This window comes from Aspergillus welwitschiae, assembly GCF_003344945.1.
Source record: "Aspergillus welwitschiae strain CBS 139.54b unplaced genomic scaffold BDQ94scaffold_27, whole genome shotgun sequence".
NCBI classification, from domain to species: domain Eukaryota; kingdom Fungi; phylum Ascomycota; class Eurotiomycetes; order Eurotiales; family Aspergillaceae; genus Aspergillus; species Aspergillus welwitschiae.
In genome coordinates, this window is record NW_020798721.1 from 95,363 (window position 1) to 121,248 (window position 25,886).

The 25,886-nt window shown below is 49.7% G+C and overlaps 10 protein-coding genes across 10 annotated transcripts; 3 read left to right on the forward strand and 7 right to left on the reverse strand.

Moving 5' to 3' along the window:
- Window positions 1-1,000: 1,000 nt before the first annotated feature.
- BDQ94DRAFT_161008 (thiolase-like protein) lies at window positions 1,001-2,231 on the forward strand (the record flags this gene model as incomplete). Its single annotated transcript, XM_026769299.1, has 2 exons — window positions 1,001-1,176; window positions 1,229-2,231. The coding sequence occupies 2 exons, from the start codon at window positions 1,001-1,003 to the stop codon at window positions 2,229-2,231; spliced, it is 1,179 nt and encodes a 392-aa protein (XP_026623826.1).
- An 868-nt stretch (window positions 2,232-3,099) lies between these two features.
- Window positions 3,100-6,226, forward strand: BDQ94DRAFT_161009 (thiamine diphosphate-binding protein; the record flags this gene model as incomplete). The annotated part of the gene is made up of 5 exons (XM_026769300.1): window positions 3,100-3,216; window positions 3,269-3,445; window positions 3,479-5,173; window positions 5,272-5,653; window positions 5,700-6,226. 5 exons carry the CDS (start codon window positions 3,100-3,102, stop codon window positions 6,224-6,226), a joined length of 2,898 nt encoding a protein of 965 aa, XP_026623827.1.
- A 76-nt stretch (window positions 6,227-6,302) lies between these two features.
- BDQ94DRAFT_180835 (hexokinase) lies at window positions 6,303-8,332 on the reverse strand. Its single transcript, XM_026773741.1, has 5 exons — window positions 7,965-8,332; window positions 7,793-7,906; window positions 7,706-7,731; window positions 7,244-7,654; window positions 6,303-7,184 (listed from the first exon to the last, which is right to left on the reverse strand). Exons 1-5 carry the CDS (start codon window positions 8,011-8,013, stop codon window positions 6,363-6,365), a joined length of 1,422 nt encoding a protein of 473 aa, XP_026623828.1. The 5' UTR covers window positions 8,014-8,332; the 3' UTR covers window positions 6,303-6,362.
- A 459-nt stretch (window positions 8,333-8,791) lies between these two features.
- On the reverse strand, window positions 8,792-9,695 carry BDQ94DRAFT_172577 (glutathione S-transferase family protein; the record flags this gene model as incomplete). Its single annotated transcript, XM_026771979.1, has 3 exons — window positions 8,792-8,900; window positions 8,953-9,275; window positions 9,330-9,695. 3 exons carry the CDS (start codon window positions 9,693-9,695, stop codon window positions 8,792-8,794), a joined length of 798 nt encoding a protein of 265 aa, XP_026623829.1.
- Window positions 9,696-9,736: 41 nt separating this feature from the next.
- On the reverse strand, window positions 9,737-11,757 carry BDQ94DRAFT_148028 (glycoside hydrolase family 76 protein). Its single transcript, XM_026767126.1, has 3 exons — window positions 11,639-11,757; window positions 10,890-11,584; window positions 9,737-10,838 (listed from the first exon to the last, which is right to left on the reverse strand). Exons 1-3 carry the CDS (start codon window positions 11,727-11,729, stop codon window positions 10,251-10,253), a joined length of 1,374 nt encoding a protein of 457 aa, XP_026623830.1. The 5' UTR covers window positions 11,730-11,757; the 3' UTR covers window positions 9,737-10,250.
- Window positions 11,758-13,159: 1,402 nt separating this feature from the next.
- Window positions 13,160-15,075, reverse strand: BDQ94DRAFT_180837 (alpha/beta-hydrolase; the record flags this gene model as incomplete). The annotated part of the gene is made up of 6 exons (XM_026773742.1): window positions 13,160-13,716; window positions 13,788-14,085; window positions 14,145-14,260; window positions 14,329-14,643; window positions 14,705-14,789; window positions 14,857-15,075. The coding sequence occupies 6 exons, from the start codon at window positions 15,073-15,075 to the stop codon at window positions 13,160-13,162; spliced, it is 1,590 nt and encodes a 529-aa protein (XP_026623831.1).
- Window positions 15,076-16,989: 1,914 nt separating this feature from the next.
- On the reverse strand, window positions 16,990-18,831 carry BDQ94DRAFT_180838 (carboxylesterase/lipase family protein; the record flags this gene model as incomplete). The annotated part of the gene is made up of 1 exon (XM_026773743.1): window positions 16,990-18,831. One exon carries the CDS (start codon window positions 18,829-18,831, stop codon window positions 17,245-17,247), a length of 1,587 nt encoding a protein of 528 aa, XP_026623832.1. The 3' UTR covers window positions 16,990-17,244.
- Window positions 18,832-19,659: 828 nt separating this feature from the next.
- On the reverse strand, window positions 19,660-22,111 carry BDQ94DRAFT_148032 (putative chromatin structure remodeling complex protein RSC3). The gene is made up of 3 exons (XM_026767127.1): window positions 21,018-22,111; window positions 20,548-20,965; window positions 19,660-20,486 (listed from the first exon to the last, which is right to left on the reverse strand). Exons 1-3 carry the CDS (start codon window positions 21,970-21,972, stop codon window positions 19,784-19,786), a joined length of 2,076 nt encoding a protein of 691 aa, XP_026623833.1. The 5' UTR covers window positions 21,973-22,111; the 3' UTR covers window positions 19,660-19,783.
- Window positions 22,112-22,423: 312 nt separating this feature from the next.
- Window positions 22,424-22,737, forward strand: BDQ94DRAFT_172582 (uncharacterized protein; the record flags this gene model as incomplete). Its single annotated transcript, XM_026771980.1, has 2 exons — window positions 22,424-22,649; window positions 22,709-22,737. 2 exons carry the CDS (start codon window positions 22,424-22,426, stop codon window positions 22,735-22,737), a joined length of 255 nt encoding a protein of 84 aa, XP_026623834.1.
- Window positions 22,738-22,931: 194 nt separating this feature from the next.
- On the reverse strand, window positions 22,932-25,461 carry BDQ94DRAFT_64867 (carboxypeptidase S1). The gene is made up of 4 exons (XM_026776253.1): window positions 25,257-25,461; window positions 25,088-25,200; window positions 24,378-25,035; window positions 22,932-24,325 (listed from the first exon to the last, which is right to left on the reverse strand). Exons 1-4 carry the CDS (start codon window positions 25,380-25,382, stop codon window positions 23,369-23,371), a joined length of 1,854 nt encoding a protein of 617 aa, XP_026623835.1. The 5' UTR covers window positions 25,383-25,461; the 3' UTR covers window positions 22,932-23,368.
- Between the last annotated feature and the right edge of the window lie 425 nt (window positions 25,462-25,886).

Here is a 25,886-nt window from a genome sequence, read left to right on the forward strand (position 1 = left end):
ATCTGAAGGGTGGGAGTTAGTGTAGACGGAATTTATGCATGGATCAGGTCTAAGTATGCATCCGGGCTAGGCTATTCGTTTCTGGAAGCCAAAGCCGTATTGTCCGTAAGTGTGTGCATCCCAAATAAGCTTGTAAATAATATAGTAGCAGCCAATATACCCCGGATCAGGTAAACATGCAGACAGCTTTGATTATAGGTCCTTACATACTATATATCGGTACTGCACAGGAGACCCTGCAGATAAATTCAATATATGGTACCGGGTGAGCCCCACTTTGAGCCTATTTCGTAAATGCGGTGAGCCTATTCAAAGTGACAGATTATGCAGGAAACAACCGTCCTTCTACAGACCTGACCTCATTCTTGGCATTCATGGGTGATATGAACAGACTGCTACAAAAGATAAGAACAGATCACAAAGGGAGTAGTATCAGTTGATAACCATCAATAGCCATAACATGAATAACAGCACCCTGAAGCCGAGCCCGGAATTGCCGTCTATAAGGATTTTTTTGTATCAGATTTCGCATTTCCGGAGAGGATTTGCAGGAATGTGACAGTATCATTTCACTGGCCCAATTAGGCCAGCAATTATAATCCTAGCTAGACTGGTATTTACCCCGGGGCCTCAACATACAGATTTTGCCCCGGTAATCCATCGGTAGCCAAACTCAATCGTCAGGTGTCATCTGCATGCTGCCTGCTTCCTTGATCAATGTGCATGGAGGCAAATGTCCCTTGTATGGTGAATTCTGTAGACCGCCGCAAGTTGCTGAGCTTATGGTCTACCCGTAGTCTTGAGTTATCCCCCCCATATCCTATGTATTGGTTCACTCGCTACTATATAAACCTCTTTGCACTCGACCATATGGGCTGAGTCAACCAGAGAATCGTACTCCTTCCAAGACTCGTTGCATGATTATAGAATCATTCCGCTGAATCATCCAAATCACCTTCCCGTGCGCGGTGCATCTAATAATTCATAATCTGAGTGCAACATGGGCAATACTTTCTCAGCTTCCCCCTCTGATGGGCAACCCCCAAAACAACAGGTACCACTCAAAGGGGATGAGGCAGTGATCACGGGCATGGGTACCGAGTGGCCGTCTCGACTTATTGTGCCAGAGGAGTTGAGTGACTACGCCAAGGAAATCTACCCCGATAACCCTCCATGGTAAGTAAGCCTCACACTTCATATGACGGGGCCTGTCTAACCAACAAACCAGGCTAAAAGCTTTGCTCAAAATCAATACTCAGACAGGCATCGAGACACGACCTGTCGTTGACTTGTGGGATGACCCTCGCTGGCTTGGGACCTCTCCACCTACTACAGAAGATGTAGACGCAGAGTTTCGGAAATTCAGTGTCGAACTTTCTAAAAATGCCGCTCTCAAAGCCCTCCGTGAAAGCAACATCGAGCCGTCCTCCATCACGCATATAGTGTCCGTGACAGTCACGAACGGTGGAGCTCCAGGTTTCGATCAACTCGTCGCTCGTGAATTAGGTCTCTCTCCAACGGCAGAACGAATTTTACTGAGCGGCATTGGCTGCGGTGGCGGCTGTGCAGCCCTCCGGGTTGCCTCCACAATAGCAAGTGCAGCCACATATCGGAAACAAGAGGCCAGGATTCTCGTCGTGGCATGTGAGCTCTGTAGTATTCATCTTCGGGCGGAGCTGCACGCGTCTTCACAATCCGGAATGACCGGAGTTGCCCCAGCCCTTTTTAGCGACGGTGCAGCGGCTCTTGTCGTTTGCAACCCGTTAGGGATGAGCGATAAAACCCCCAAGCAATTCGCAATCGTTGATCAGCGTACCGGTGTTACACCTGGAACACTTGATGAGATGTCGTACACTGTCAGCACCCACGGCTTTTTAGCCTCGATCTCCAAGAACATTCCCAAGCTTGCAGTTGCATCCATACAAGCTCCTTTCCAATCCTTGATACAATCCAACGGGATGTCATCCGCTTCTCCAACCGACTTTCATTGGGCCCTTCACCCGGGTGGCAAGGCTGTTATTCAGGGTGCACAGGATGCGCTCAACTTACCAGATGATGCATTAGCGGCTAGTAAGGAGATATACAGGACAAAGGGAAACACATCCAGTGTTGCCGTCCTCGCTGTGTTGGAAAAGGTGCGGGAATTGAAGCTGCAGTCACCGAACGTTGTTGCTTGTAGTTTTGGACCTGGTCTTACAACGGAGAAGACCCTTTTACGCCGCATGGTATAGACAGCGGTCATCGGCCTCTGGCCTTCTGCTGTGATAAAAATGGTTTGGCTTTGGATTGATTGATGAATTCGCTTCTGTTTTCTACCGGATTATGGTGATTTGGGTAATTTCTGGTTGTTTGTGACACTTGACCGGTGTGTGTATGCCTACTCGATTGATATCATTAATGTTTACTACCTGTTCATTACAATACGAAATACCAAAATGAGTATATTAGGATATAGATGTTGCTATACGTCCTGATTGTAAACGTTTGATCATGTACGAATGAGCTCTCCAATGTTCGAAAGTATCCATATGCCGAGCTTAATATATCGCCTAAAATACCAAGACCTCATATGCCTAAAGGCGCTTTGCTGATTGAGTAAGAATCACTGCACTGACAATTATTTATCGAAGTATCTTGTTTAATCAATAGTCTAATGAATACGACCTGTACATATTCGTCTGGCGTGTTTTCAATAAACGCTTGAGAAGTAGCGACCTGAAACCATTGTTAGTGGCCTGAATATCAAGGCAACGGGATGTTTCGGGCATAGATTGGAGATGCCGACGGTATCCCGTCAGATTGCCGACCGCGTGGAACGTCCGTCGGTGAGAAGCCTTCATACCGATATGTACGTATCATTCTGCAGGGGATATACTACCGATAGCCTACTGAAGCTCTACTTAAGATGCGGGGTCTCCATTTATAGTCCTGGTTTTTTGGTTGCAATTTGTCTATACCCGCAGGGTCGTAATATCTGGTGCTGCGACGCCCGAACATACATACACTATTAGTATGTTCGCTGCCAATATCAGTGGGACATTCACTTCCATATACTCGGCAAACCACTTCATGACCTGCACAACCTAGACTAGTAACAAGATGTTCATCCCACAAAGTCGAATACTTACCCTACGGCAAGTTCACCGCTCATCCCGTCTTCTCCACCAGCGGCCATATGCCACTCAAACGAATACACAGCGCTTAGTAGACAAGCTGGTATGCAACATCTACCACCAACCCCAACTACACAAAGCCTAACACTGTCCAGAGCGAGCACCATAATGACAGCTTTTTACAAGGTAGCGCTTCAACCTACATTGACACCATGTACACATCCTGGAAAGCCGACCCCACCTCTGTACATGTTTCGTGGCAGGCATATTTCCACAATGTTGGGAACGGACACGTCCCAGTTGAGCAGGCATTCATTCCTGCACCAGACCTAGTATCTCCATCCCATACTATACTCACACCAAAGAATGCTACAAATGCGCAATCAGAGACAGTGAAGCAGCTCAAAGCCATACAGTTGATACAGGCATACCAGCGCTGGGGCCACGAACACGCCAATATCGACCCGTTAGGCATGCTCAACGAGGGCAGAGCCAGAAAGAAGGAGTTATCCATGGCGCATTATGGTCTTGGACCTGAAGATCTCGATATGGTTATCCCCGTTGCGCTGGGACCGCAGGACTTCACAGCGACGAAGAGCATGATCCTTTGGGAGATTAATTCGGCTTGCGAGGAGACATACTGTGGAAGCATGGGTGTCGAGTACATGCACATTTCCGACCAGGAGCAAGTAGACTGGATCCGCAGGATGTTTGAGGGGCCAGAGCGCTATGTCTTCTCGAATGATGAAAGGCGACGTATTCTGGATGGCTTAGTACGCGCCACGGCTTGGGAGAAGTTCCTGGCTACGAAGTTTCCGAATGAGAAGCGATTTGGGCTTGATGGGGTGGAAAGTTATATTCCTGCGTTTGAGGCTGCTGTGGATCGATCGGCCGAGAATGGTGTTGAGCATATTGAGATGGGGGTGGGCCACCGCGGGCGCATGAATGCGCTGTATAATATTGTTGGAAAGGATGGGGCTTCGATGTTGCGGGATTTCGAGTCTAAGGAGACTTCAGCTTGGGGAATACCGGGTGATGTGAAATATCATTATGGGGGAAGTGGTGAGAGAGTTACCCCGTCGAAGAGGAAGGTGTATATGAACATGGCGCCGCAGCCGTCTCATGTCGAGTCAGTGAACCCCGTTGTTATGGGGAAGACGAGGGCGATTCAAGATCGGAGGAATGACGACCGCGAGAAGACCATGATGCTGAATGTTCATACTGATGCGGCCTTCGCTGGTCAGGGAACGGTGTATGAGACGCTGGGACTGGCTGGGTTGAATGGCTATGAGATTGGTGGGACGTTGAGATTCATTGTGAACAATCAGGTTGGTTTTACTACTGATGCCTGGCAGGCGAGATCGTCGCCATGTTGCACGGACGTGGCGAAGATCTTGGATGCACCGGTTATTCATGTTAATGGTGACGACGTTGAGGCAGTAGTTCTAGCTGGCATTTTCGCAGCAGATTTCCGCGCAACATTCAAGAAAGATTGCATTGTCGACATCGTTTGCTATCGGCGCAATGGACATAACGAGATGGACCAGGCCTCATTCACCCAGCCAACAATGTATGAGCGCATTGCCAAGAAACGGAACATCCTCGATGAGTATGAGGCTAGAATGATCTCAAAGGGTATCATCAAGAAAGAAGAAATCGCCAGTATGAAGGACAAAGCTTGGGCAGAGCTTATGGAATGCTTCGAGAAGCGTAAGGAACAGAAGCCAGACACGAATGAGTGGCTGATCGATTCGTGGAAAGGAATGAAAATGCCAACAGAGTCAAACGCGGAAACACTATCACAGAAGGTGACAGCAGTCGACCGAGAATCCATCAATGCCGTGTCTAAGAAGCTTGGAGCGGAGGTTCCGGAAGGCTTCGAGCTACACAAAATCCTGGAGCGCATTCTTTCTCGCCGACAGCAAACAGTGACGACCGGCAAGGATATTGACTGGGCTACAGCCGAAGCTCTGGCGTTCGGGACACTTCTCCGTGAGGGCACAAGCGTCCGAGTAGCCGGACAGGATGTCGAACGAGGCACCTTTTCCCAGCGCCATGCTGTCCTCCACGATAAACGGACCAATGAGACATACACACCCTTGAGCGCCATTGAGCTAGATCAGGACTATTCACCATAACTAATTCATCCTTGAGTGAGACTGCAGCAATGGGTTTTGAGTTCGGCTACTCATTGGCAGACCCAGATACTCTCGTGATGTGGGAAGCCCAATTCGGTGACTTTGCTAACAACGCTCAAGTTATCATCGATAACTATGTCGCATCTTCCGAGAAGAAGTGGCTCCAGCGCTCTGGTGTGGTTCTTTCACTACCCCATGGATACGATGGCCAGGGACCGGAACATACATCAGCCCGCTTGGAGCGATTCTTGCAACTGGGTGACGAAGATTCTAGGAAATTCCCGTCAACGGAGCAGCTCCAGCGCCAGCATCAGGATGCTAACATACAGGTTGTGTGCATGACAAGTCCGGCAAACTACTTCCACGTTTTGCGTCGGCAAATTCACCGAGACTTCAGAAAGCGTATGTTCTCTGTTTTAGTCCCACATACCACTGCTGACCATTTTAGCTCTCATCATACTTTTTTCCAAGTCACTACTCCGTCACCCCCTTGCACGTTCGGATATTGAAGAGTTCATCGAGACTACCTACTTCCAACCGTTGCTTCCCGAAACTCAACACGGCATTACCATCAATAAGCCGGAGGATATTAAGCGCGTAATCTTTTGCTCTGGCCAAGTGTATGCGACGCTCTACAAGTATCGCGAAACTCACGGCCTCAAAGACACGGCTATCACGCGGATCGAAGAACTTCATCCATTTCCATGGGAGCAAGTTAGACAAAACCTGGATAACTACCCCAACGCAACGGATGTTGTTTGGTGTCAGGAAGAAATACTGAATGGGGGTGCATGGAGTTATGTAATGCCGAGATTTGAGGTTATATTGGCTAAGACAGAGAACCATACGGATAAGAAGATACGATATGCAGGTAGGGAGCCGATGTCGAGTGTTGCAGTGGGGTATAAGGTGCTTCACGCTGTTGAGGAAGAGAAGCTGCTAGGGGATGCTTTTCAGATGTCTCCCGATGAGTAAACAAGACGTCACATTGCTCGATAGATGGAGGAGAAAGCTCTAATATTATAAGCTAGAAAGCCTATGAAAGAAACAACCTTGATATGAATGAATGAGCTACGTATATCGTTATTCGTAAAAAATTGGCTCCTAAAGTTCACTCCTTCCCAGACAACGCCGCAATCAAAGCGGCACCAATTCCTGACCCATCTTCTGCCGGCACAAAGGTGATCAAATCCTTCGAATCATCAGGCCACTCCAGAATCTCTCGTAAAGCAGCAACTGCCCGCTCCTTGAACCGAAAAAGCTTCTCGAACGTAGACCCATCTACACCAACGCGGCCTTGGCGTATGCCCTCCTTCTTACAGATAGCCGCAATACCGCACGCATACAATCTGGCCGCACGCGTGCAGACAATCTCCCCAAGACGACAACAGACACGGAGTTCCTCGAGTGTCGGCTCAATGCCGAAATTCTCTTTCAGAAAGTTTCGTGTCTCCGCCATGGCGCTATTCTCCGCTGACCCGGCCTCTTCCATCCTCGACACACACGACGATTCCATGGCATGAATATGTCGGAGTCGACTGAGATCCATGTTTTCTAAAAAGCCCACTTTTTCATGTAGGTGGACAATTATCAACCTTACTATTTCCCCCACGTACAGGCCAGCCACCATCTTTTCATATGTTTGTTGACCCGGTCGCGGGGAAGTACGGTCAATCTCGAGATCGAACTGACATCGCGGCAGAACACGATGACTGTTGTCGAAGGCGCCATACTCGGTATTGATAGCTACCAACTGATCAGCAGGAAGATGGTGCTCTGAAATTTTTGGCACGCGCCCGATCTTTTCCATGTATGCAGAGTTGCAACCGGTGCCAAAGATGCTACCGATTTTGATCTCGGGGTCTTTGTATGCCGATGCGATAAGCGTTCCAGTCGTGTCGTTCACCAATGCGACAATGTGCACGGGGACATTCTGTTGTTGAAGACCCAAGTCAGTGTCATCTTGCCAAAAGACTGTATAGAAGAGCTTACCCTCTCCGCGAATGCCTCCTCCAACTGCGCAACAACATCCTCGCCCTCTACACCCGATACATCCCATCCCTTTGTCCAGCGTTGCAACACACCATGTCGAATATTATCCTGCGTCACTGGGTAAGAAAAAGTAAACGCAAGTGGCAGTTTCTCGTCCGGATTGGGCGTCAATTCATGCTCGCGCAGAAAGTCCGCCACACGGTCTGCTATGTACTCCCATAACTCCTTTGCATTACCTGTCTTCAAGCCACCTGGTAACTTGAACTTGCTTTGTGTAATCTTATATCCGCCTTTCTCTTCTGTCAGGATGACGTTGCACACGCGGAGATTGGTCCCGCCCATGTCCACGGTCAGGTATTGGCCTGTTTCGTGGCCGGTCGGGGATTTGGTTACCCAGGTTACGTTCATTGGCTGGGGGTATGTTAGTTTATCAGGTTATTCGAGTGGACGAAGAAAGCGTACAATGTCGCCACCGGTGTTTTCCAGTCCTAAGTTGATGGAATATCAGAGACCCTACTGAGATAGATGCGGCCAGAGAGGTATACCAACCTTTCTCCATCTCCTTGACAAAATGATCGGTGATATGTCGAAGAGTGTCTGCATCGACACGAAACATATCCGCTATATTTTGAACTTCTTTTAGAACATTTTCAGATACGACTCCTAGGCCGTGGTGTCAGTTTGGGGCTTTACAGAATATGTGATGAGGAAGGTAGTATACCCTGCGGGAAGTGGATGCTTGATCCGGGAGCGCCCTGTGGTTCCTTCATTTCGGCAATGAGCAACGGAAATCCTTAGTGATAAAAACACAAAAATGTGGAAGTAGATACATTACTCCTGTGTTTTGTTGGGTTTATATATCAGCGGACTTTACCAATTCACCCATCTTACGTATAATTTTCGTTCTACAGCTTGGCCCTCTTGAAGCCATACCCACATCTGACAACCAGGCTAGCTAATCAACCGCGGCATTGCTCCCAGCCAGTCATATCCAAGTTTTGCCGGATTACTCTAAGTCTATGCCGGTACACAATGATCCGAGAACAGCAGGAGTCGCATCTTCGGACTCGGCGATGGATCGGGTTGACTTCACAGTGACGTCGTCCCGAGGCGGGTCCGCGGAGTGGTCCCTTCCGGCCTTTTCTGGTTGATAAGATGGTTGGATCTGCATTGCCCTGATTCAAGGCAATGCTTATCTAGAGCTTATCTAGAGGCTCTTAGCTATGGGTCTATGTCTTGTGGAAGGGTCTAGAAAGTGCTAGGTGTTGATGATGTATTGATCTCATGGAATATTCTCGGCTTGAATGGGCAAAAGACTCGCACTTTTTTGATGGTGGTTTACTGTCCACGGGGACTTACAGCTTATCTGTTGAATGTAGTCCGCGGGTTATTATTATTGTATCGGTGCTTCCGGAATGATCTAGATCGCACACATACCGTGTCCGGAGCAATAGGATTCGAGACGCATAACCCACTCGTCCCAGTAGCATATGGCATGAGCTGACATAACTTCAATTTGATACAGATACAATTAATGAAAAGTTGAACTCAATCCTCCGCCCAAAGCTCATAATCCGGAAAATACCGATCATGGATCCTGTGCGCATACTCCACGACCACCGGCAACCCTCTCACGATCCTTTGCGTCTCAGGACATCTGCAATCCATTAGCATCCCGAGCTCATTATATCTCATGACAGACAACTCACGCAGTACAAATCAATGCCCCAACAATGAACCCAAACAGCGTAACATCAGCTTCAGTCGGACGCTGACCTCCAAGTACCCAGAATACTCCCTTCCGATCACTGTTCAGCCTAGAATCAACCAGTAATGCATTAATCTCCTCCCATATCTGTCTTTTAAATGTCGTCCGTTCCGCATCTGAATATCGCAATGTCCCTTGCCCGTGCAATACCTGATACTGTTTCCGGTAGATGAGATGCCCCACGATAACCTGGGCGGGATATGGCAGCGAGGCGAGTATGTGCGCACGCATGGAATAGTAATTGTCGATCCATTTTTCGTAGCCCTACTTTTGGTTAATCATCTCCCAATGTACAGGCAGTGTTGACGGTGATGATACCTGAAGGAAATACAGCTTGTCTTCCAACAACGCCCTAACCCCTGAGTCGAGGACTTTCTCCTGCACAGTCAAATCCCCATTTAGATCAGGGAGTACCCCTTCTTTGACAAAATCTTGTATAATGAGACCCGAATCAGACATTGTCCGAGCCTGATTTCTCTCCGAATCGTTGGTATCGCTAACAGTAACATAAGGCACTTTGCCCCGTGGCGCGGCGCGAATCGACCCACTTTCAGTACGATAAGATAGCCCTGCAAACCGGAGTCGGGCTTCCAGTTTCGTGACGAAGGGAGACCATGTGTAGATCCCCGTGCCGGGGAAGCCGCGGTACAGGGTTATTTCTGGTTGATCTTGACTAATTCTCATTTTGTTCCAGGTTAGTTGTGTTTCTGTCGACGAGATCATAATAAGTGGGTAGTGTGAAGCTTTTTCAAGCGGGTTTTGCGATCATCGCAAAGACCGAGAGTGGGATCGGGCTCGTGTTGAGGAAGAGAACGCTGAATTTGATTCGCCGGTGGAATTAGACTCATCCTAGTGTGCTTCTTAGATGTTTCAAAGGCTATGAATGGTGGGATTAAATCATCGTGTCAGATGTCCAGCCAATAGCATTAGCAGATAAAGGTATGTTGCCTGGAATGCTGCCTAGATCCTGCTCTTGCGGTTTATGGACGCCAAATCCATCGTTTGGGGCTGTAAAGCTGAACGGACAATTATGACCGAAATTTCTTTTGCTTCTCAGGAATGATTGTCGACCGACTTCAGAGGACGGGCCAAGAAGCGACGGTAAATTTCTTATTGCACAATAGTAATATTGAATATGTGAAAGGCTTTCACCTGTGCAAATCACATAGCCTGGCAAGAGCGCCCTGGCTGGGCCAAACTCGGATAATCAGTCTATCTATGCAAGCCGTATTGAACCGTTTAAGCAATGGCAACAACACCCGCAAGAATAGCGGCAGCAACACCAAGGGGTCCATAAGCGAGAGAATTGGCACCGTTTGTCGGAACTACACTGTTGCTTCCCGCTGTCGTGCTGGCAGTAGTCGTTCCATTACCACTCTCCGTACCTGTGGAGCCGGAGGTTCCATTTGTCGCGGTAGCCTTCGTAGCCAGAGACTGGTGTTTGTACACCACCAAATTCGACGTGAAGATGCTCGTCGCACTAATTTCCTCCTCAATGCCCTCCGCCCCATCCCAGGTCGACTGGTACCAGCGCTGTCCACAGGTTGTCTTACTACTTCCGCCACTGCACTGCTTCGCAGCGCCAACAGCCGAGCCTTGCAGGCGCGGAAGAATGTCCGATGATGTATACGGCGCTACCATGCTCGTGAAGGTGAGACTTTCTGCCAGGAGACCTTTGAAAATTATCTCATCGTCGTTGCACACTTGTGTAGGTTCACAGAGGATCTCGGACATGATTTCGCCGCCATATTTATGGGGGAAGAATGTTCCCAAGGTTGTGTTCAGAAGGCCATCCAGGCCGGTCTTCCACTTGGTCTCTCCGTTTGTCTATCTCTTGTTAGTCTCTGTCCTATATGTAGAGCATGTATAGCCACTTACGTAGTTGTACATATATGCCGCGCCACTCAGAAACACCGCGTAGTTATACGACCACTGATTGTTGCCCAGAGTCGTACAATCATTTTCCGTATTAGTACTATCAGCAACATTCCAACTGCCCTCCTGAACAAGATGCGATGTACTCCAGTCCCAGATCGTGTTTGCCCAATCCACATAGGTCTGGTTGTTGGTATACCGCGCCAACCGCGCAGCGAGTTGGAACAAACCCCCGTTACTCATTGCGTTCTTCATCGCGTATCCGGCTTGGTAGGGCCAAAGCTGCCACCGGAGACCGCCGGAGCAGGTGTTGTTGTCCCAGCGGGCGGCTTGCACATCGAATACCCGCTCCGCTAGATCCACCCACGAGGGCATTCCAGCGTCTTCGGGGTAGTTCAGCTCTGCTGCCGTCATGGCGGCAAGGCCCCAGGCCATCTGGTCGTCATTGGCGATGTATGAGGACCAGTTGCTCGGCATGTAGTCGTTGCCGGCGCCACGTTGGTGGTACATGCCCTGGCTGACGGCGGCGTTGTTGGATGCGTCGTCGGTGAAGTACCAGTATCGGATCATGGTGTCGAATAATACGCCGCCTTCCCACCAGGTGTGGTTGATTTTTCCGGGGATCTGGCCGGTCTGATTGCCTGTGTAGTAGGACATGGCGTTGAAGGCGGCTGTGGCGGCGGCATTTTTGATAGATTCTGTGGGAAGTTAGATGGTTCATTTGGATTAATGCCTGAGATAGGGGAACGTACGTTCGTTGGTGATGTCGAGATTGATTGCAGCGGGGGTACCGGCCAAAGTGGCGACGGTGAAAGCCGCTGTTAAGTAATGAGCGAATACCATGGTGGTTGTGTAAACGAGTGTGTGGTTGATGATCAGCGGGAAATAATGGGAACCCTGGGGCGACTCATATTTTTATACGAACCATCGTAGGATTCGCAGATTTGGGTGGGTGTAAGTGGACATGAGAGTTTGACCAAGTGGTGCGAAATGGAGTTTCGTCTATCAGAAAAGCTCTTTCCAGCAGGGGTAAATGCCCCCAACGGGGCTTAGGCTTACCACGATGTGGAGGGTGTGCAATAGCCGCAGGGGGGTGGAGAGATGCTCGAAATGCACCAGAGACTTCGATAGGACAAGTTTCAGGGTCTAGAGACGCTAAAACAGCCGGAGTACCCGTGATTTGCTGATTGCTGATAGTTCATTTCGGCTGTTTTGTTAGCGTCAAAGGCTGGGGCGGTTAGGCCCGTTCCACTGCACAAGGCCAGTGAGCCTTATGACCATCCCCGGCTCATTATTGGGGATTTTGCAGTGAAATTGGGGGGTTTTACGCATTGGAGACTGTCTATAATGGTTGTCGGAGAGCTCCATAACAGCATTGTTGACTCCTATTTTGGGTGATCCGTAAGAACACGGATCAACTAGGCATTAGTCAATTGCAAGATCAAAATCTTAGTAAGCGGGCTTCATATCCAGGGTCCAACATGTCTCAGGTATCTGCAGCATGACCCTTTCTGGATGATGCTCGCCTTAGCTGAAAGCAGATTGTGAATGCTTTAGACTCATGTATATCCAGCGTAAGCATTGTCTATTATTATGATGTACAACTGTCCAATGGTTTCCAGTTTCATTTCACAATTCTGCAGGGTTACGTCCTAAATTAGCCACCAATAAATACCATCATATGCTCGTGCGCGAATCCTCTACGGCTTTGGGGGTGAGACGTGAAGGCCGACACTATACTACGCGAAGCTCACCATCTGATGCGGGAGACTGAATCTCCGACAAGGCTTCTGCATGTCATACCACGCCGACTTGCCTGCGCTACAGCCACACTGACAAACATCCATCCGCCTGTGCCATGCCACGCTCGACGATAATGGACACTGGCCTCAGAGCCCTTCTCTGTTTCTTGAAAGCGAACTTGAATGGATTATCATCTTCCAATTTATACTCCTTGGCTTGCAGCTTTTGGCCCCATCCCAAGCATCGGCACAGGCACGGCCCGCACTGGTGACATCATGCTCATTGAGCCTTGCTAAACCTAAGCCTGCTAGCGTCTAGGATTTCGTGCTGATAACATTACAATGGCCTAGTTTGTTTACCAGAATCATCCGTCGTAACACTATCATCGATGTTTACTTCGATCGAAGATATATATTATTGTCAAGGTGCTTTTACACCCTCACATAAGTCCATTCGACGCAAAATACCTACCAGGACACTAGTCTTCTCCCCGCAAACACGGGATTCCGCTGTCTGTACTCCACCTGGGGTCATATCCTCGGCTCATAGATCCTGAATGGCACAGCAGAGTCCCAGCATCCAGCCTCTAAGAAATCACCTGTGATATTTCTGACACTAGTCCCATTGCCAAACTCGAGAATCAGGCCTCCTGCAGGAGCAGAAGCATTAAACGCGGGCCAACCCACAGTGGAGCTGACCGTGGAGGGGTCCTTGATGAATGCCAAGATGAAATACTGCATGGTCCTTGATGTCGCAACCTCCAGGGCTGAAATATTCCCCGCGTCTGTCATATATGTGCCGAATATCATCAAAAGGTCTGACCAATGAAATGCACCAAGGTATGGTACTGGGCTGATATTGGAGAAATTCCCAGCCCATTCATACCGGTATGTGTCAAGACCTAGAGATGACCGTAGGATGGAGTCCTGGTATGCTGTGCAGACCCATTCACCCTCTCCTTCCATTGTCGTGGCCACCGATGTGCTGGCTTGTTCCCGTGAGGCGTCGGAGCGGATTGCTGGGCCTCGTGCGACCCGACCTGCGGCATAACGTGCCGTCTCATTGGAAAAGATATACTTTTCGTCGGCTAATTAAAGCAAATCAGTCATTCAAATCTAAATTCCGAAACACGCAATCATGGAGGAGTGGGTGACGAACGGATATAGTTGGAGAAAGCAATCGACCGGGTGCCGTTGTAGCGGTTGATATACTCTTCAATCTGTACCCATGATACCTGGCGCATGCATTCCAGCTCAGCCTCCGCATCGTCTTCATAGTTGCATCCAAGGCCTTTTGCAACAATGTGGAAGTCTTCATATACATCTGATGTCTCCGTGAGATTGATTGTCACTGATGGCGGCTGGGAGATGACACCAAATTTTGCCACGCGAGGGTCATCGGAGAAGGCAAGAGTATACAGATGAGTGAGTGCTGCTCCTTGTGATTGGCCCCATAGCTGTTGCAAAATATCAATCAGGAATGACTAAGTGGACCTCGTGGAGTGAAAAAGCTTACCATGATATTGTCTGGGTCTCCACCGAACGCCCGAATATTTTCGGCTACCCATTCTACTGCGGCTCGCACATCCAACAAAGTCAGCGATGTCTCATTCAGAGCTTTTGATTTGGGATCTAAATTGGGCGAGAATGTATTCGTTAGCCTGGCTCACTTGTGCGACCGGGGTTCAATTTGATCTTACTGCCGAAGATGTTGACCCGATAATTTATCGTTACGACAATATGTTCCTGGGAGTTTGACACCCAGTTTGACGGCAGCTGGGATGGAATATCGATTCCGCCAGTGACGCCACCACCACCTGTGACGAAAAGCGCGACAGGCAGGTTTGATGTCTTATTGGCAAAGGCTGGAGTCCACACAGCTAGCGATAGACAGTCTTCTGAGGAGGACCAAGCAGTTGATCCCTGATTGGGTGCCTCCCCAATATTGAGCAGGAGACTTGGAGGTGCGTATTCTGCCCACATGCTGCTTCCGGAAGCGACATACTGCGGACAGGCTAGAAGATAGCCCATAAGAATGCTGCTAGGTTCGGTATTCCTCACAGCCGAGTCACTCACCAGGTCCATAGCGTGTCGAGTCGATTCGCTTCGACGAGTTGGCTAATTTCTGAGGAGGAAGCCATCTAAGGTCCCCGACTGGAGGCTGGTAATTTGGAGCGATTGAATCAGTCTCAATCTCTCCGATCAGTGACGGCCAGCTGGGTACGTACCTGTGCATAGGGAACCCGAAGAAATTGGCGGACATTGGGGTATGTGTCGTTCAGCATGCCAACAAAGGTTCCCGTTCGTGTCTCCACAGTCAAATTCGACCAGTTGGATAGCGTTCTCGCCGGTTGCCACGATAAGTCTGCATAGTAGGGCGGGTACAACTCCCCAAGAGCGAGAGCAGTAAGCCCTGCCCAGACAAATGGAGTGAACAAGGCCACCATCTTGAAATAGTCACCAAACGAGCAAATTTCAGTGAAATGCAGATTCTTTTGCGTTGTTTAAGTGCACGGGGGGACTATTTATGGGTCTGAGCACGATGCAAAGATGCTAATTCAGCAGGGGTCCGTCCCCCACATTGCGGGGAAAGTGAGGGTTCTACGAGGGACCTCGTCATTATTAATTTGAACGAAGTCAAGCTCGGATAGCCAGAGTTGGCCTAAACCTGCTCTTTCTAACCGAGGGGTCCGATTATGTGTGAGTTAAAGTTAACTCGTCTACACAAGCATTCAGACGCATCTCCACTTACCAATCCTCATCGTGATACGAGTCAAGTTCTGATCTCTGTGCACTGTCTGATCAATATTCAGCCGTTTTCTCCGGGGACTTGCAGATAATTCCTCCAACGACAACGGCAGCCACGACCCTTGGCTAACCGGTCAACGCTCAAGAGGCTATCCCGCCGGTATTAGTCCGCCCACATGAAGTTCAAATTCCTTACACTAAATAGCATAGCCAATAGTCCGGCATCCCATGTGTTCTGCTACTCCGCCTAGGGATGCATGAACACTAACAGTCATGTCGCATGAAATGTCAGGTACTATAGTTTTCAAAGTTATGTTCATCATAGAAATCACGCAGCGGTTCGACTCTGCCTTGTGATACAGTTCCCGCGGTGGCAACGGGGCGGGTTATGAGACTTAAAGCATCCTGGATGTAGTATCAGGAGTTCAAACGAAAGCAATGTTGAGAAATGGTCCCTGGATTTAAAGGAAAGCACATGCCATAGCAGCTTACGCGCCAGGATCGGTGCCGAGCGAAGATTTACTATCCCGATCCCCGGATTCCAACTATGCTTGTCCAATGGACGATCCCGTGCACGATCACTCTATCGTCGTCTGATTCAAATAAAGGCTAGGTTGTGTATACAAGATGTCGACCATTGTTTTTGTATTAAGGATAGAAGACTAAAGCAGGTTTCAAGAAACTCCATATGCCCATGTTACTTATATGATGGGATGCATCTCTCCACCTGCTCTTCACGTAGACGGACTATATCTTTGTCGATCTACAAAGCCTGTATACCTCTCTATGTATGGGACGACCGACGCTACAGAGTGGTCCAAATCTAACCGTTCGACTCGATTGCCCTCTATGAGAATATTAGCCATGACTATCTTGCGTAACGGCTGAACTCCAACTGTGTGGATCCAAACCCACCACCTTAGACTTGGATCTTTTGGGCCCGTACATCTGCGACGAAACAGTCGTTATAGTGTCCGAGATCCGACCTTTATTATAGCGGAGTATTCGTGGTCATCGAATTCCCGTTACCTCACTTATCAAAATTGCCAATAAAGTGGTCGTTGAATTAGGCAGAATATCGTAATGTATGTTGATTCGATAGATACTAGGTGCGAATAGTGTGAGGTGACGGCGCACTCTGGCTTGGCTAGATCATATAACCATTTCATGATGGAGATCGACCGATGTACGCTAGAGGAAGTTATCAAAGGTATATACATGTCTCAAGAACCACAGCACCCCGGAAGGCCTCTTTGATCTGTCCAAGAATTTCATCTTCATTACTGACAACTATCGTCTGGGAGATAGGGGGTCTGACTAATGGCTCAACCTTCCAGCACGAAGGACTGCAGCAAATACTGCAGTCTAGGATGTCTCCCAAGCCCCTGGAATGGATACACAAGTATATTGTACCCTATCCTGGCCTTGTGGGGGTGCGTGGCCCCCGGGAGACCCCAATTGAGGGTTCAGTCGGAGGTGGACTCATCTTTCTTCCTCCGACCTCCGACGGCCCTACGTAATGCATCCCCACACATTCCGTGACCTGCCGTGCCGTGCCACCTGGGGTCATGCTATTGTTGAGTCCCCCAATTCATCCTAACATATTGGGTATACTTGCAGTCTATCGTCTGGAATCGGACCTGTTTCTTCATGGTGCTAGTGTCCCACGGTGGCTCCTGCAGTGTCTCGGGAAGCAGGTAGCGGAGGTCGATCATCTCCCACTGCGGAGCGAATTGATCATTCATGGTGTTTTGTGATATTCAGGCACTGTATATACAATATTTCAGGTAAAGCTAGCTAGTACTAGAGAACGTCAACCCCCAAAGGGTACAGAATATATGTACATTGATATGGGATACCGACCGAACCTAATAAGGACTGGGAGTAGCATACTTAAAGTACTCCAAGTACAGCTGGATCTCCTTGGCCGACGCAAAGGGAATGTCCTTCCACAGGCTGCCAAGCTCAAACATGGTCTGTTCGGAGGGAACATTAGGGCCCCAGTACGGCAAGGTGCCGTTGTTATAGGAGCCGCCCTTGTTCGGGTTCTGCGTCTTGACAAAGTTGGCCCAGTACGAGGACATGATATTGGCGACCTCGTAGTCAGCATCCGTGTACGAGGTGGTCGTCTGGGCGTAGAGGTTGTTGAGCGCATAAGACACCTCCGAGCCGTGGGTGGCTCCGTCCGAGCCAGGAGGCGAGTAGGTCCAGAGGTAGTAGTAAACGGGTTCGGTAGAGGACTGATTCCAGCGCTTGGCCCATGACCAGGTGGAAGTGCAGTAGCCAGCACGCAGGATCGAGTTGTATGCGGTTGTGGCTTGGGTGGTGTTTTCAGCTGGGTGCAGCGCCAACAGCTCGGCGGCATAGGGTCCGTAGGTGGAGTTGATCTCCGATCTGTACTCGGCGACGGTATAGGTGGTAGATAGATCAATCCCATTCTCGTCCTTGTTGTTTCCGACCAGGATGGGCACGTCATTGGGTGCACCTTCGTCCAGGCTAACGATGTACTTGTTGGGCATTGAGTGGTAGTTGAGCACTGGGTCGAAGCCGACGAAGTCGGAAGCACCGGTGCCGCTAAGGACTGTTTCGAGGTCCATGGAGCGCAAGTCAGCCACGCTCGTCGCATTGAGTGACTCTGCGTAGGTCTTGCTGAAGGCATATGCCCAGGTCATGTTCCGGTAGTCACTTCCGTATCCCCAGAGGTCTGGGTCATATGGGTCCTTGAGACCACTCTCTGCGATCGCTCCCTTAATCATACCCTTGGTCCGGGGACTGTTGACCATATGGTAAACGGCGCCGGAGCCGAAGGATTGGCCGGCCACAGTGATGGACTCGGGGTCTCCGCCAAAAGCGGCGATGTTGTCATAAACCCATTTCAGAGCTTCGATCTGATCAAGAAGACCGTAGTTGCCCGTCGCACCGCTCTCTTCGGCTAGCTCATGTAGAGTTAACCAGCCGAGAGGTCCTGTGCGGTAGTTGTAGCTGACGAAGATAACATCCTTGGCCGCCATGCCCGCACCATCGTAGGTACTTTGGCTGGATTCACCTCCGGCCGCATAGGACCACAGCATGACCGGCAGCTTGGCATCGGTGGAGGTGGCGGGGCTCCAGATGTTGATTGACAAGCAGTCCTCACTCACTCCGTCACCAGCGAATGAACTAGGACAGCTGGCGCCAAATGCAGTGGCCTTCAGGGTGCCGTTCCAGGATGGGGCACTCTGGGGCGGCTTCCAGCGATTTTCTCCACCAGTTGTGGCGGCATATGGGATTCCCTTCCACACAGAAATGTCTTTCCAGTTGATAATGTAGGATGGGGCACTGCTTTCGTTGAAGGCAGCAGCACCCTGCACCTTGCCCTGGGGGAGCTGGATGGTTTGGTCATAGAGAGTGGCGCTACCCGGAGCCAGTAGGGTTAGGATACCCAGGCCACGAGTGGACCTCCCGTTGATTCTCATTTTCGAAGACAATGGAAAAGAGGAGGGAATATATGCAGTGCGAAGCAGAAGGCTGTCAACATGTTGCCAGAGAACTGGACATGAGAAGGTTCTTATAACCGCCAACCAAGGCAAAGGGCAATTTGCAACGGGTGCAGATCATTTTGGACTTCCAAGCCATGTTACATCGTGATCGTACGTGCTCGGAGAAAATATGACACGCTGTGTGTGATGCTAACTAACTTTTCTCTTCGGATATTACGATCCGCACAGGATATAGTAGCTGACAGTGCGTTCGTGATCTTATTCTGCAGCATCGGAGGTGGGCGGTCCAGAGATCGCCGACGTCCGTCCGCCGACTCCCGTGAAGATAGCAGCCAAGAGCCAGATCAATAGTAGGTGAAAGAAGGTTATCGGTTTCAACCTAATTCCTTAGGGCAGAGGACGCGCAAGTCTGTGGGGGTCCAAAACACTGCCTCGGAGTTGTTTGCTGGTCTGGGTGGATGGAACCGCGATCACATCAGAAACACATACCCGTGAAATTCCACCAAGACGGCAAGACAACATTCAGGTAAAGGATTAAGGCTTACTTAAACGCACTGATTTTTCTTCTCCAATACAATTTGCTGATCATTCCGCTCATTCACCTTTCAGAAGATATCAACTGACATTCCTGCTGCGTCATCAGTCTCAACCAGCTCTGCAGCATCGTCCAATGTACAACACGCAATTCTCGTCCCTGCCAGTAGCACTCTATCAGAAATTGAGCTGGCCCAATCCACGACAGCGAATGTCTAGGCGTAATGCCATTACGGGCATGTGTGCAGTGATACTAAGGTTTGACAACCACAAGAATCTGACTGATACGATTGATTAAGGGCAGATCTACTTGGTTACTGATGCTGTGCACAATGGTGAACGACACCTGAGCCCATGTGCTTCTCCCTGTTGCGCGCTATACTCGGCTGCCCAATCAACACCCAAACGTCAACCTCATCTCTTGCTCCCAGTCAAAGTTCTCCAAAAACGCCATGAAGTCAGTATCGCCAATATCCCCTCCTGTAGGCTCATTATTCCAAGGGTCATCACTAGAGGCTACCACTCCTACCGGAGCTGGTGAGAGCACCCGATCCAAAGCCTGGGAGATGATCCTCTCCCCCTTGATGCAGATCTCGTAGTCACCTTCTTGCTGACGAGCGAATGTTTTCAATTGCGCGACAAATACGCTCAACTTCTGTATGATATCTGAACGGGGAAACGGTGTTTGTGGTGATGCGGTGGCTACGCTTGCTTGGGGCCGGGATCGTCGCAGAAGCTCGGTGCAGAGGGTACCGGCGGCAGGAAGGCCTATGTAGCATAGCTGGGGTTGTGAGGTTTTGGAGCAATGATACGTGTACATGGATGAACTTACATCTAAAATGACGGTTGGGTGGACTTGACCTGAGCGAGTCTCCAGTGATACCATATGTAGTAGGATGCTAATAATCTCCAAAGCTTTGTTGACGAAATCATCGATACCCTTTCCAACCCGTTTGTAGAGAGTTTGCAATAGCAAGAACTCGTGATAAAGAAACTCGATGTGAAACGATGCAACTTGGGGATCTGTTTTATCTTCTGTCCACTGGAGGTACGGAGGAAGACTGCGCCGTAGTTCGTCTGATTTCTTGCGAGCCTTTCTGTTCAGCAGTTATTAGTTAATATCAGTCCGATCGGAGCTATAATCTGGTGCTCACTCACTGGACCTTCTCCTCTAATCCGTCTAGCCTATTACTGAGTGATATTTCCAACGCGTTTTCTTCATCGATACTAGCAGCCAGTCTAGCTCGAGCCTTGGCCCCCTTATCGATACAACCATCGATGTTCCAACCTTCCGGATCTAAGCGTGCAATAGCTGCATCTCTTATCGCGGGCTCGGCAACAATCTCCTCGTAGCTCATGTCCAATGGGTATTGGATGTTGCAATAACGCCAACATATTCGTGGAGGCCTGCCTAGGAATGTTGCAAGTTCTTTGTCAAGTGCATATGCACCAACCATCGTTCTTTTCCGAATCTCCTTCAAAAAGAATGGAGCTGTGTTATCAGTGTCCGGCTGGTGCAGGCCAAGTGCAAAGACTGTCGTCGTGATATCCCCTAGCATCTGCCACGTTCTGTGATCTTGCTTCGTCTTAGTTACTACATGATCGATGTTACTCAGTCAATAACATACCGCTACTCCCGTGCATATGCGATAGATAGATTGCATGCTGGACCATGGCCCACGACAAAGGGTCACTCAGCGTGCCTAGATGATTGCAAAATTGCAGACATGTTTGGCTAGCCTGGATGCATATTTGTCGCAATCCTTCCTTGCTCGTAATTTCGTCCTGGTGCTCTAACCCCAGACTGTGTGGTGGTAGTTGATATGTTGCCGTACCAGCAAAGCCGAAAAGTAAACTTAGCATCTCCCAGCGCGGCGCTGCTAAAGAGAAATATTCGGCCAAGGTCATCGACTCATGGGTCACGATAGGAGTTACGGTATTTTTGAAGAAAGTCCTGGAGAGATCTAGCAGGCGTGCATACTTGTTCCCCGAGTCCTGGGTTGCATTGCGGTAGACCTCTTCCAGGACCTTGAACAATTGATCCATCAGAGGGCTACCGAAAACCCATCCCGGCGAAATGGTGAAGCGCTTCTTTGAAATCTCAGCAAATAGGGGTAGATGCTCCAAGAGAAAGAGGACCTGAGCACCCCGCGCCACCTGTTGAGGGTCGATGGGGGTTGACCGTGTAGACGATGGGAAATCCACGACATCAAGCTCACTATTGCTGAATGCACCTGAGTAACTGGTAGGACCCAGGAACCCCGATCCTGAAAATGGAAGCTTCGACGGGTTGGGAAATGCGGCTGGTGTTAACACAGTCGCTGGAGATGAAGCGCTCAGACTATCCCATTTCAGCGTCTTTGCAGGCACCAGCATTTGTTCCTTGGTTGCTGTCCTGGTTGCCTTGAGTGGTCGTGATAATTCGCGCGGCTTGGTGAGCGGAGCTGGGTGGTAAACACAGAGGTCCGCTTTACCCCGACGGACGCATCGATTACATGTTGGGGCTGAATGATCGCATCGGAGCTTGGACTTCCTGCAAGGCTCACAGGATGATAACTGTCCATTACGGCGTGGAGCGGACATGGCGATGCGCAACTAGATGCCTGTGAGTCAATCGTAGTTGAGGTCCGTAGTTGAGGTCCGACTCCGAACACCCAACAGAAAGAAAGAGAAAGCGATGAGAGAGCGGGGGGGATAAAGAAGGGAGATAAGTGGACAGGCAGACTTATTAGCCATTGTTGTTTAGCCGTTGTTAGTATAGCCTCGTTCCATTCCTGCGATTAGAGAGACAGTGGCTTACGGTCCGATGGCTCGTGCGCTGAGCTCCGAGCGCCGACCCTGCGTGGTATGTCGAGTATATGCCTCAGCTTGTTTGCATCAAGTATATAAAGCCTTCCCCAACGAGAACGTTGAAAAAATAACAAACAGAAACAATCAAGAGCAAGCCTTCCAATCAAGCACTCAATACATCTGTCGCGCCAATCTTTCTACCATCCTCATTTCCTTGCAAACAACCAACTACATCCTCATCACCATGCCTCGCGCTTCATTGAACGGCTTCTACCGATCCTTTAAGGCCAGACACCTCAGCAAAAGCAATTCTGATCAATACATCACAACCACGGAAGACGGCCACGCCGAAGATTCTGCATCTGTTCTCAGTGACGCAACTACCTTGGCTCAGAGCAAGACTGAGCCCCAGAAGGGGACTCCTGCCCAACAGGGCCCGGATAGCCTCGACTACGGCTCTACCCGATACTGTAAGCATCTGCCATGACACAGATGATTAGCTGCTTAGCACGAAACTGACATGGCATAGCTATGAGAGGCATGTCCACCCGCGCATGATGTTGTCGGCTACATCTTTTACGACGGAAACGACCTACTTGGCAAGAAACGGGCTGCGCGATGGATGTGCAAGAAGTCTCTATTCCTTGAATTATATATAATACTTAATGTCTCGCTATATTTTGAAGTTTAATTGAAATTGATGGATTTTCAACATGTTTTGCCTATCTTTGTATTGAAGAAATTGGCATCTATAGGCCACTATTCAGTAGCCATAGGCTTGGGCGAAGTAGCCCTCAATCAAATCTGGCGAACCCTTTGAGGCCATCTACACGATCTGGAACTGCGGTGTTTTAGTAAGTGGCATAACGGCTAATAATGAATCCACCAAAAAGCAGCTTACGTCTCTTTCGGTGAGGCGACCTCCGCCTAATTTGTCCAGTTGAAGACCCATAAGATGTGAAAGATCTCATATCCTGCAGACTAGACCATCATCATCAGAGGGGCACTAGTTGGCCCTTTTCGTTAGCCCGTCCGACCATCGTGGATATATTGTCCTCCAATTGATTGGTCCACTTTATTGCTGGAGAGATTCATCACGTGTTCGTAAGTGAGAGAGTAGACTATGTCGCTCAACTATTTAAATCTCATTTTAAGAGCTAGCAAGGCTTTCCAGTAGACTTCTAAACTACTACAGCTCATCCCCTCCAAGAACGCTGAACCCCTCGTGGTCCTCAACACCCGCGCTATCATCCACGACATACCAATCCTTTACCGTCGCGGATCCGTTCAAAACGGTCTTCCAAACCTCCGGGGTACACGTGCCGGGACTTAGAACATAGCACTGCGGCTTTGGCATAATAGGAGGGATATTCTTGATATGCCACGTATCCTTAGGTCCAACCGACTGGAATTCGTCATCAACAGCCAAGAGGCCAGTAGGGATATCTTTGTTGAATGTCGCCCGCATGAAGATCTCATACGCCGCGACAGGCTGGTAGGAGGGGACCTCATGCCCGGCTTGGAAGACGCGAGTGAAACTGTAGTTGCCCAGCTGGCGGGTCATGCCGCTGATCCCGTCCGGCGTAAGGAGTGGGGAGTATCCCGTGTCGGCAAATTCGGTGATACGGGAATACGGAACTGCAAGGCTGGCTTTTTCGCCCCCGACCCAATTGCAGGCGTAATCACGATCTCCGTACATCATGTGCACTTTTACACCACTGTCGAGGAGGTAGCCAATTGCATCCAGGAAGCCGCCGTGGACGATATCAAAGGTTTTTATGAACTGTGTAGCCACGGCACTCGAAGACGATGTGAAATTGACGGGTACCCCAAGAGCGGCGAGGACGGACTCCTGCGTCAAATATCCGAGCATGTGCTTGGCAGGGAATGGGTCGTTCTTAGGATGGGCGATGTCGTACCACCCGCGATTGAAGGTGTGGTAGTAGGTGATGGGGCCATCTCCCCATTCTAGTGCAAGGCCTCCGCAGATTTCAGAGATATTCTTCCCTGAGTGAGGCAAGCCGGAATCGCGTTCTTTCAAAGCCGCTTCGCAGGCGAGGGCCTGATCGCGAAAGCCTCCTGGATGCGTCCAGTTATACATCAGTTCTTCGTAGAGGGGTTTATCGAAGATTTCGAGGCCGTAGGTCTGGACTGAATTAGACATTACGCGAGATTTGAGATGAAGGGGCAAGCCTTACGTTATTGTACGGCCAAGTAATGTAAGCCTCTTCTTGGATCACCATATCCATCAAGCCGTTCACAATGCCAAGCGTGTCGAGATGCAAATACTGTGCACCGTCTTCTGCAGTCCCCTCTGCGATTTTGTCATTCTGCTGTTGGAAGAACCGAAAGATGCCTGGACCATAATGGCCTCCGTAACTTTCAGCCCAGAGACTGACGCGATCATCGTTCGGCTTGTAGTGTGGGAACTCGAAAAACCAGGTCTGCGCGAAATGCCATAGAGCGTGAGCCGCGAATGCAGTCCCATTAGCAGTCTGTGCAAGCTTCTGGCTTGCAAAGGTACCAACATGATGGGTGAAGTTGGACTGGGGAACATCAATGGAGAAATCACCGGAAACTATCTCTTCTTCGCCGTCCGCAGTCCGAACCAAAGTGCCATTTGTTGGGACATCGTATGAGAAGCCGACTTGAGTTGGCTGGTCAAGGAATAGAAGATTGACTTCATTGTTCCAGCTCCAAGGATTGAGAACTGTGGTCTTGGAGTCTGATGCAATGGAACAGGGGCCTAATTCTTCAAGGAGCCCCATGAGCGACGAGCCACCCGGACCGCCATTGAGCCAGATGGCCAGAGGCGCATTGCTGGGATCTTTGCGGGCTTCGAAAAACCAGAAGAAGCTGGTTGAGGCTCAGTAATTGCTCATTCTCCGACGCATCGAGGTTGGCTTACGTGTTGATAGGATAATCCTGCACTTCTCCTGTCCCGTCGGAAAGGAACCCGGGGGGAAGGTGTACATAGCCCGAATAAGATCGGACACCCGGCGTCGTTTCGCAAATTCCAGGCTGACAATCAGCACGGCATCGAGCATAAAAGTTAATTCTAGATACTCTGCACACACCTCTTTGAAAGAAATAGTCACATTCTCATGCAACTTGGACTTGAGCACAGTGATGTCTTCCGGCTCGGGAGGAAATTGAGCGGTCGCTAGACCCAGAAGACCCCCAAGCAGCAGACTACTCAACATCGCGAAGAAGCTGAAGGCAATGATACTCTAATGACCACAGCCTGATCTTTGCCAGTTATGCCAGAGACCTCAAAAAAAGGCATCAACATCGTGAGGGGAGAAGGGCGCGTAATAAGCCGCATGACTAACTCGGAGTTGGAGCTAACGCTTATCAGGCCCTTGCGCCGGAGTCCGTCGGCCGTGGGGAATGGCGTTGTTAGTGGGCGAATGGCGACATCCATTTGGCTAAGAGACAGATACGTCGCTGACAGAATAGAGCTAGCTGCAGACACTTCGGCGCTGCGGCATTGCACAGCGGAACTGGGGATGGCGACCACCTTATCCAGCTCCGACGAACTTGACAGACTTGATAACTCAATAACAGATGAACGGTTGAAGTGAATGCCCCACTTCTGGCCGAATATTATAGGTTCCCAATTACTTTGTTTTCTTTTCCTTCGGGAGACTAAAGCTGGGTAAGTGGGCTAATGGAGGTAAAGATAGCAGATTAGGTAGCCTAACGGT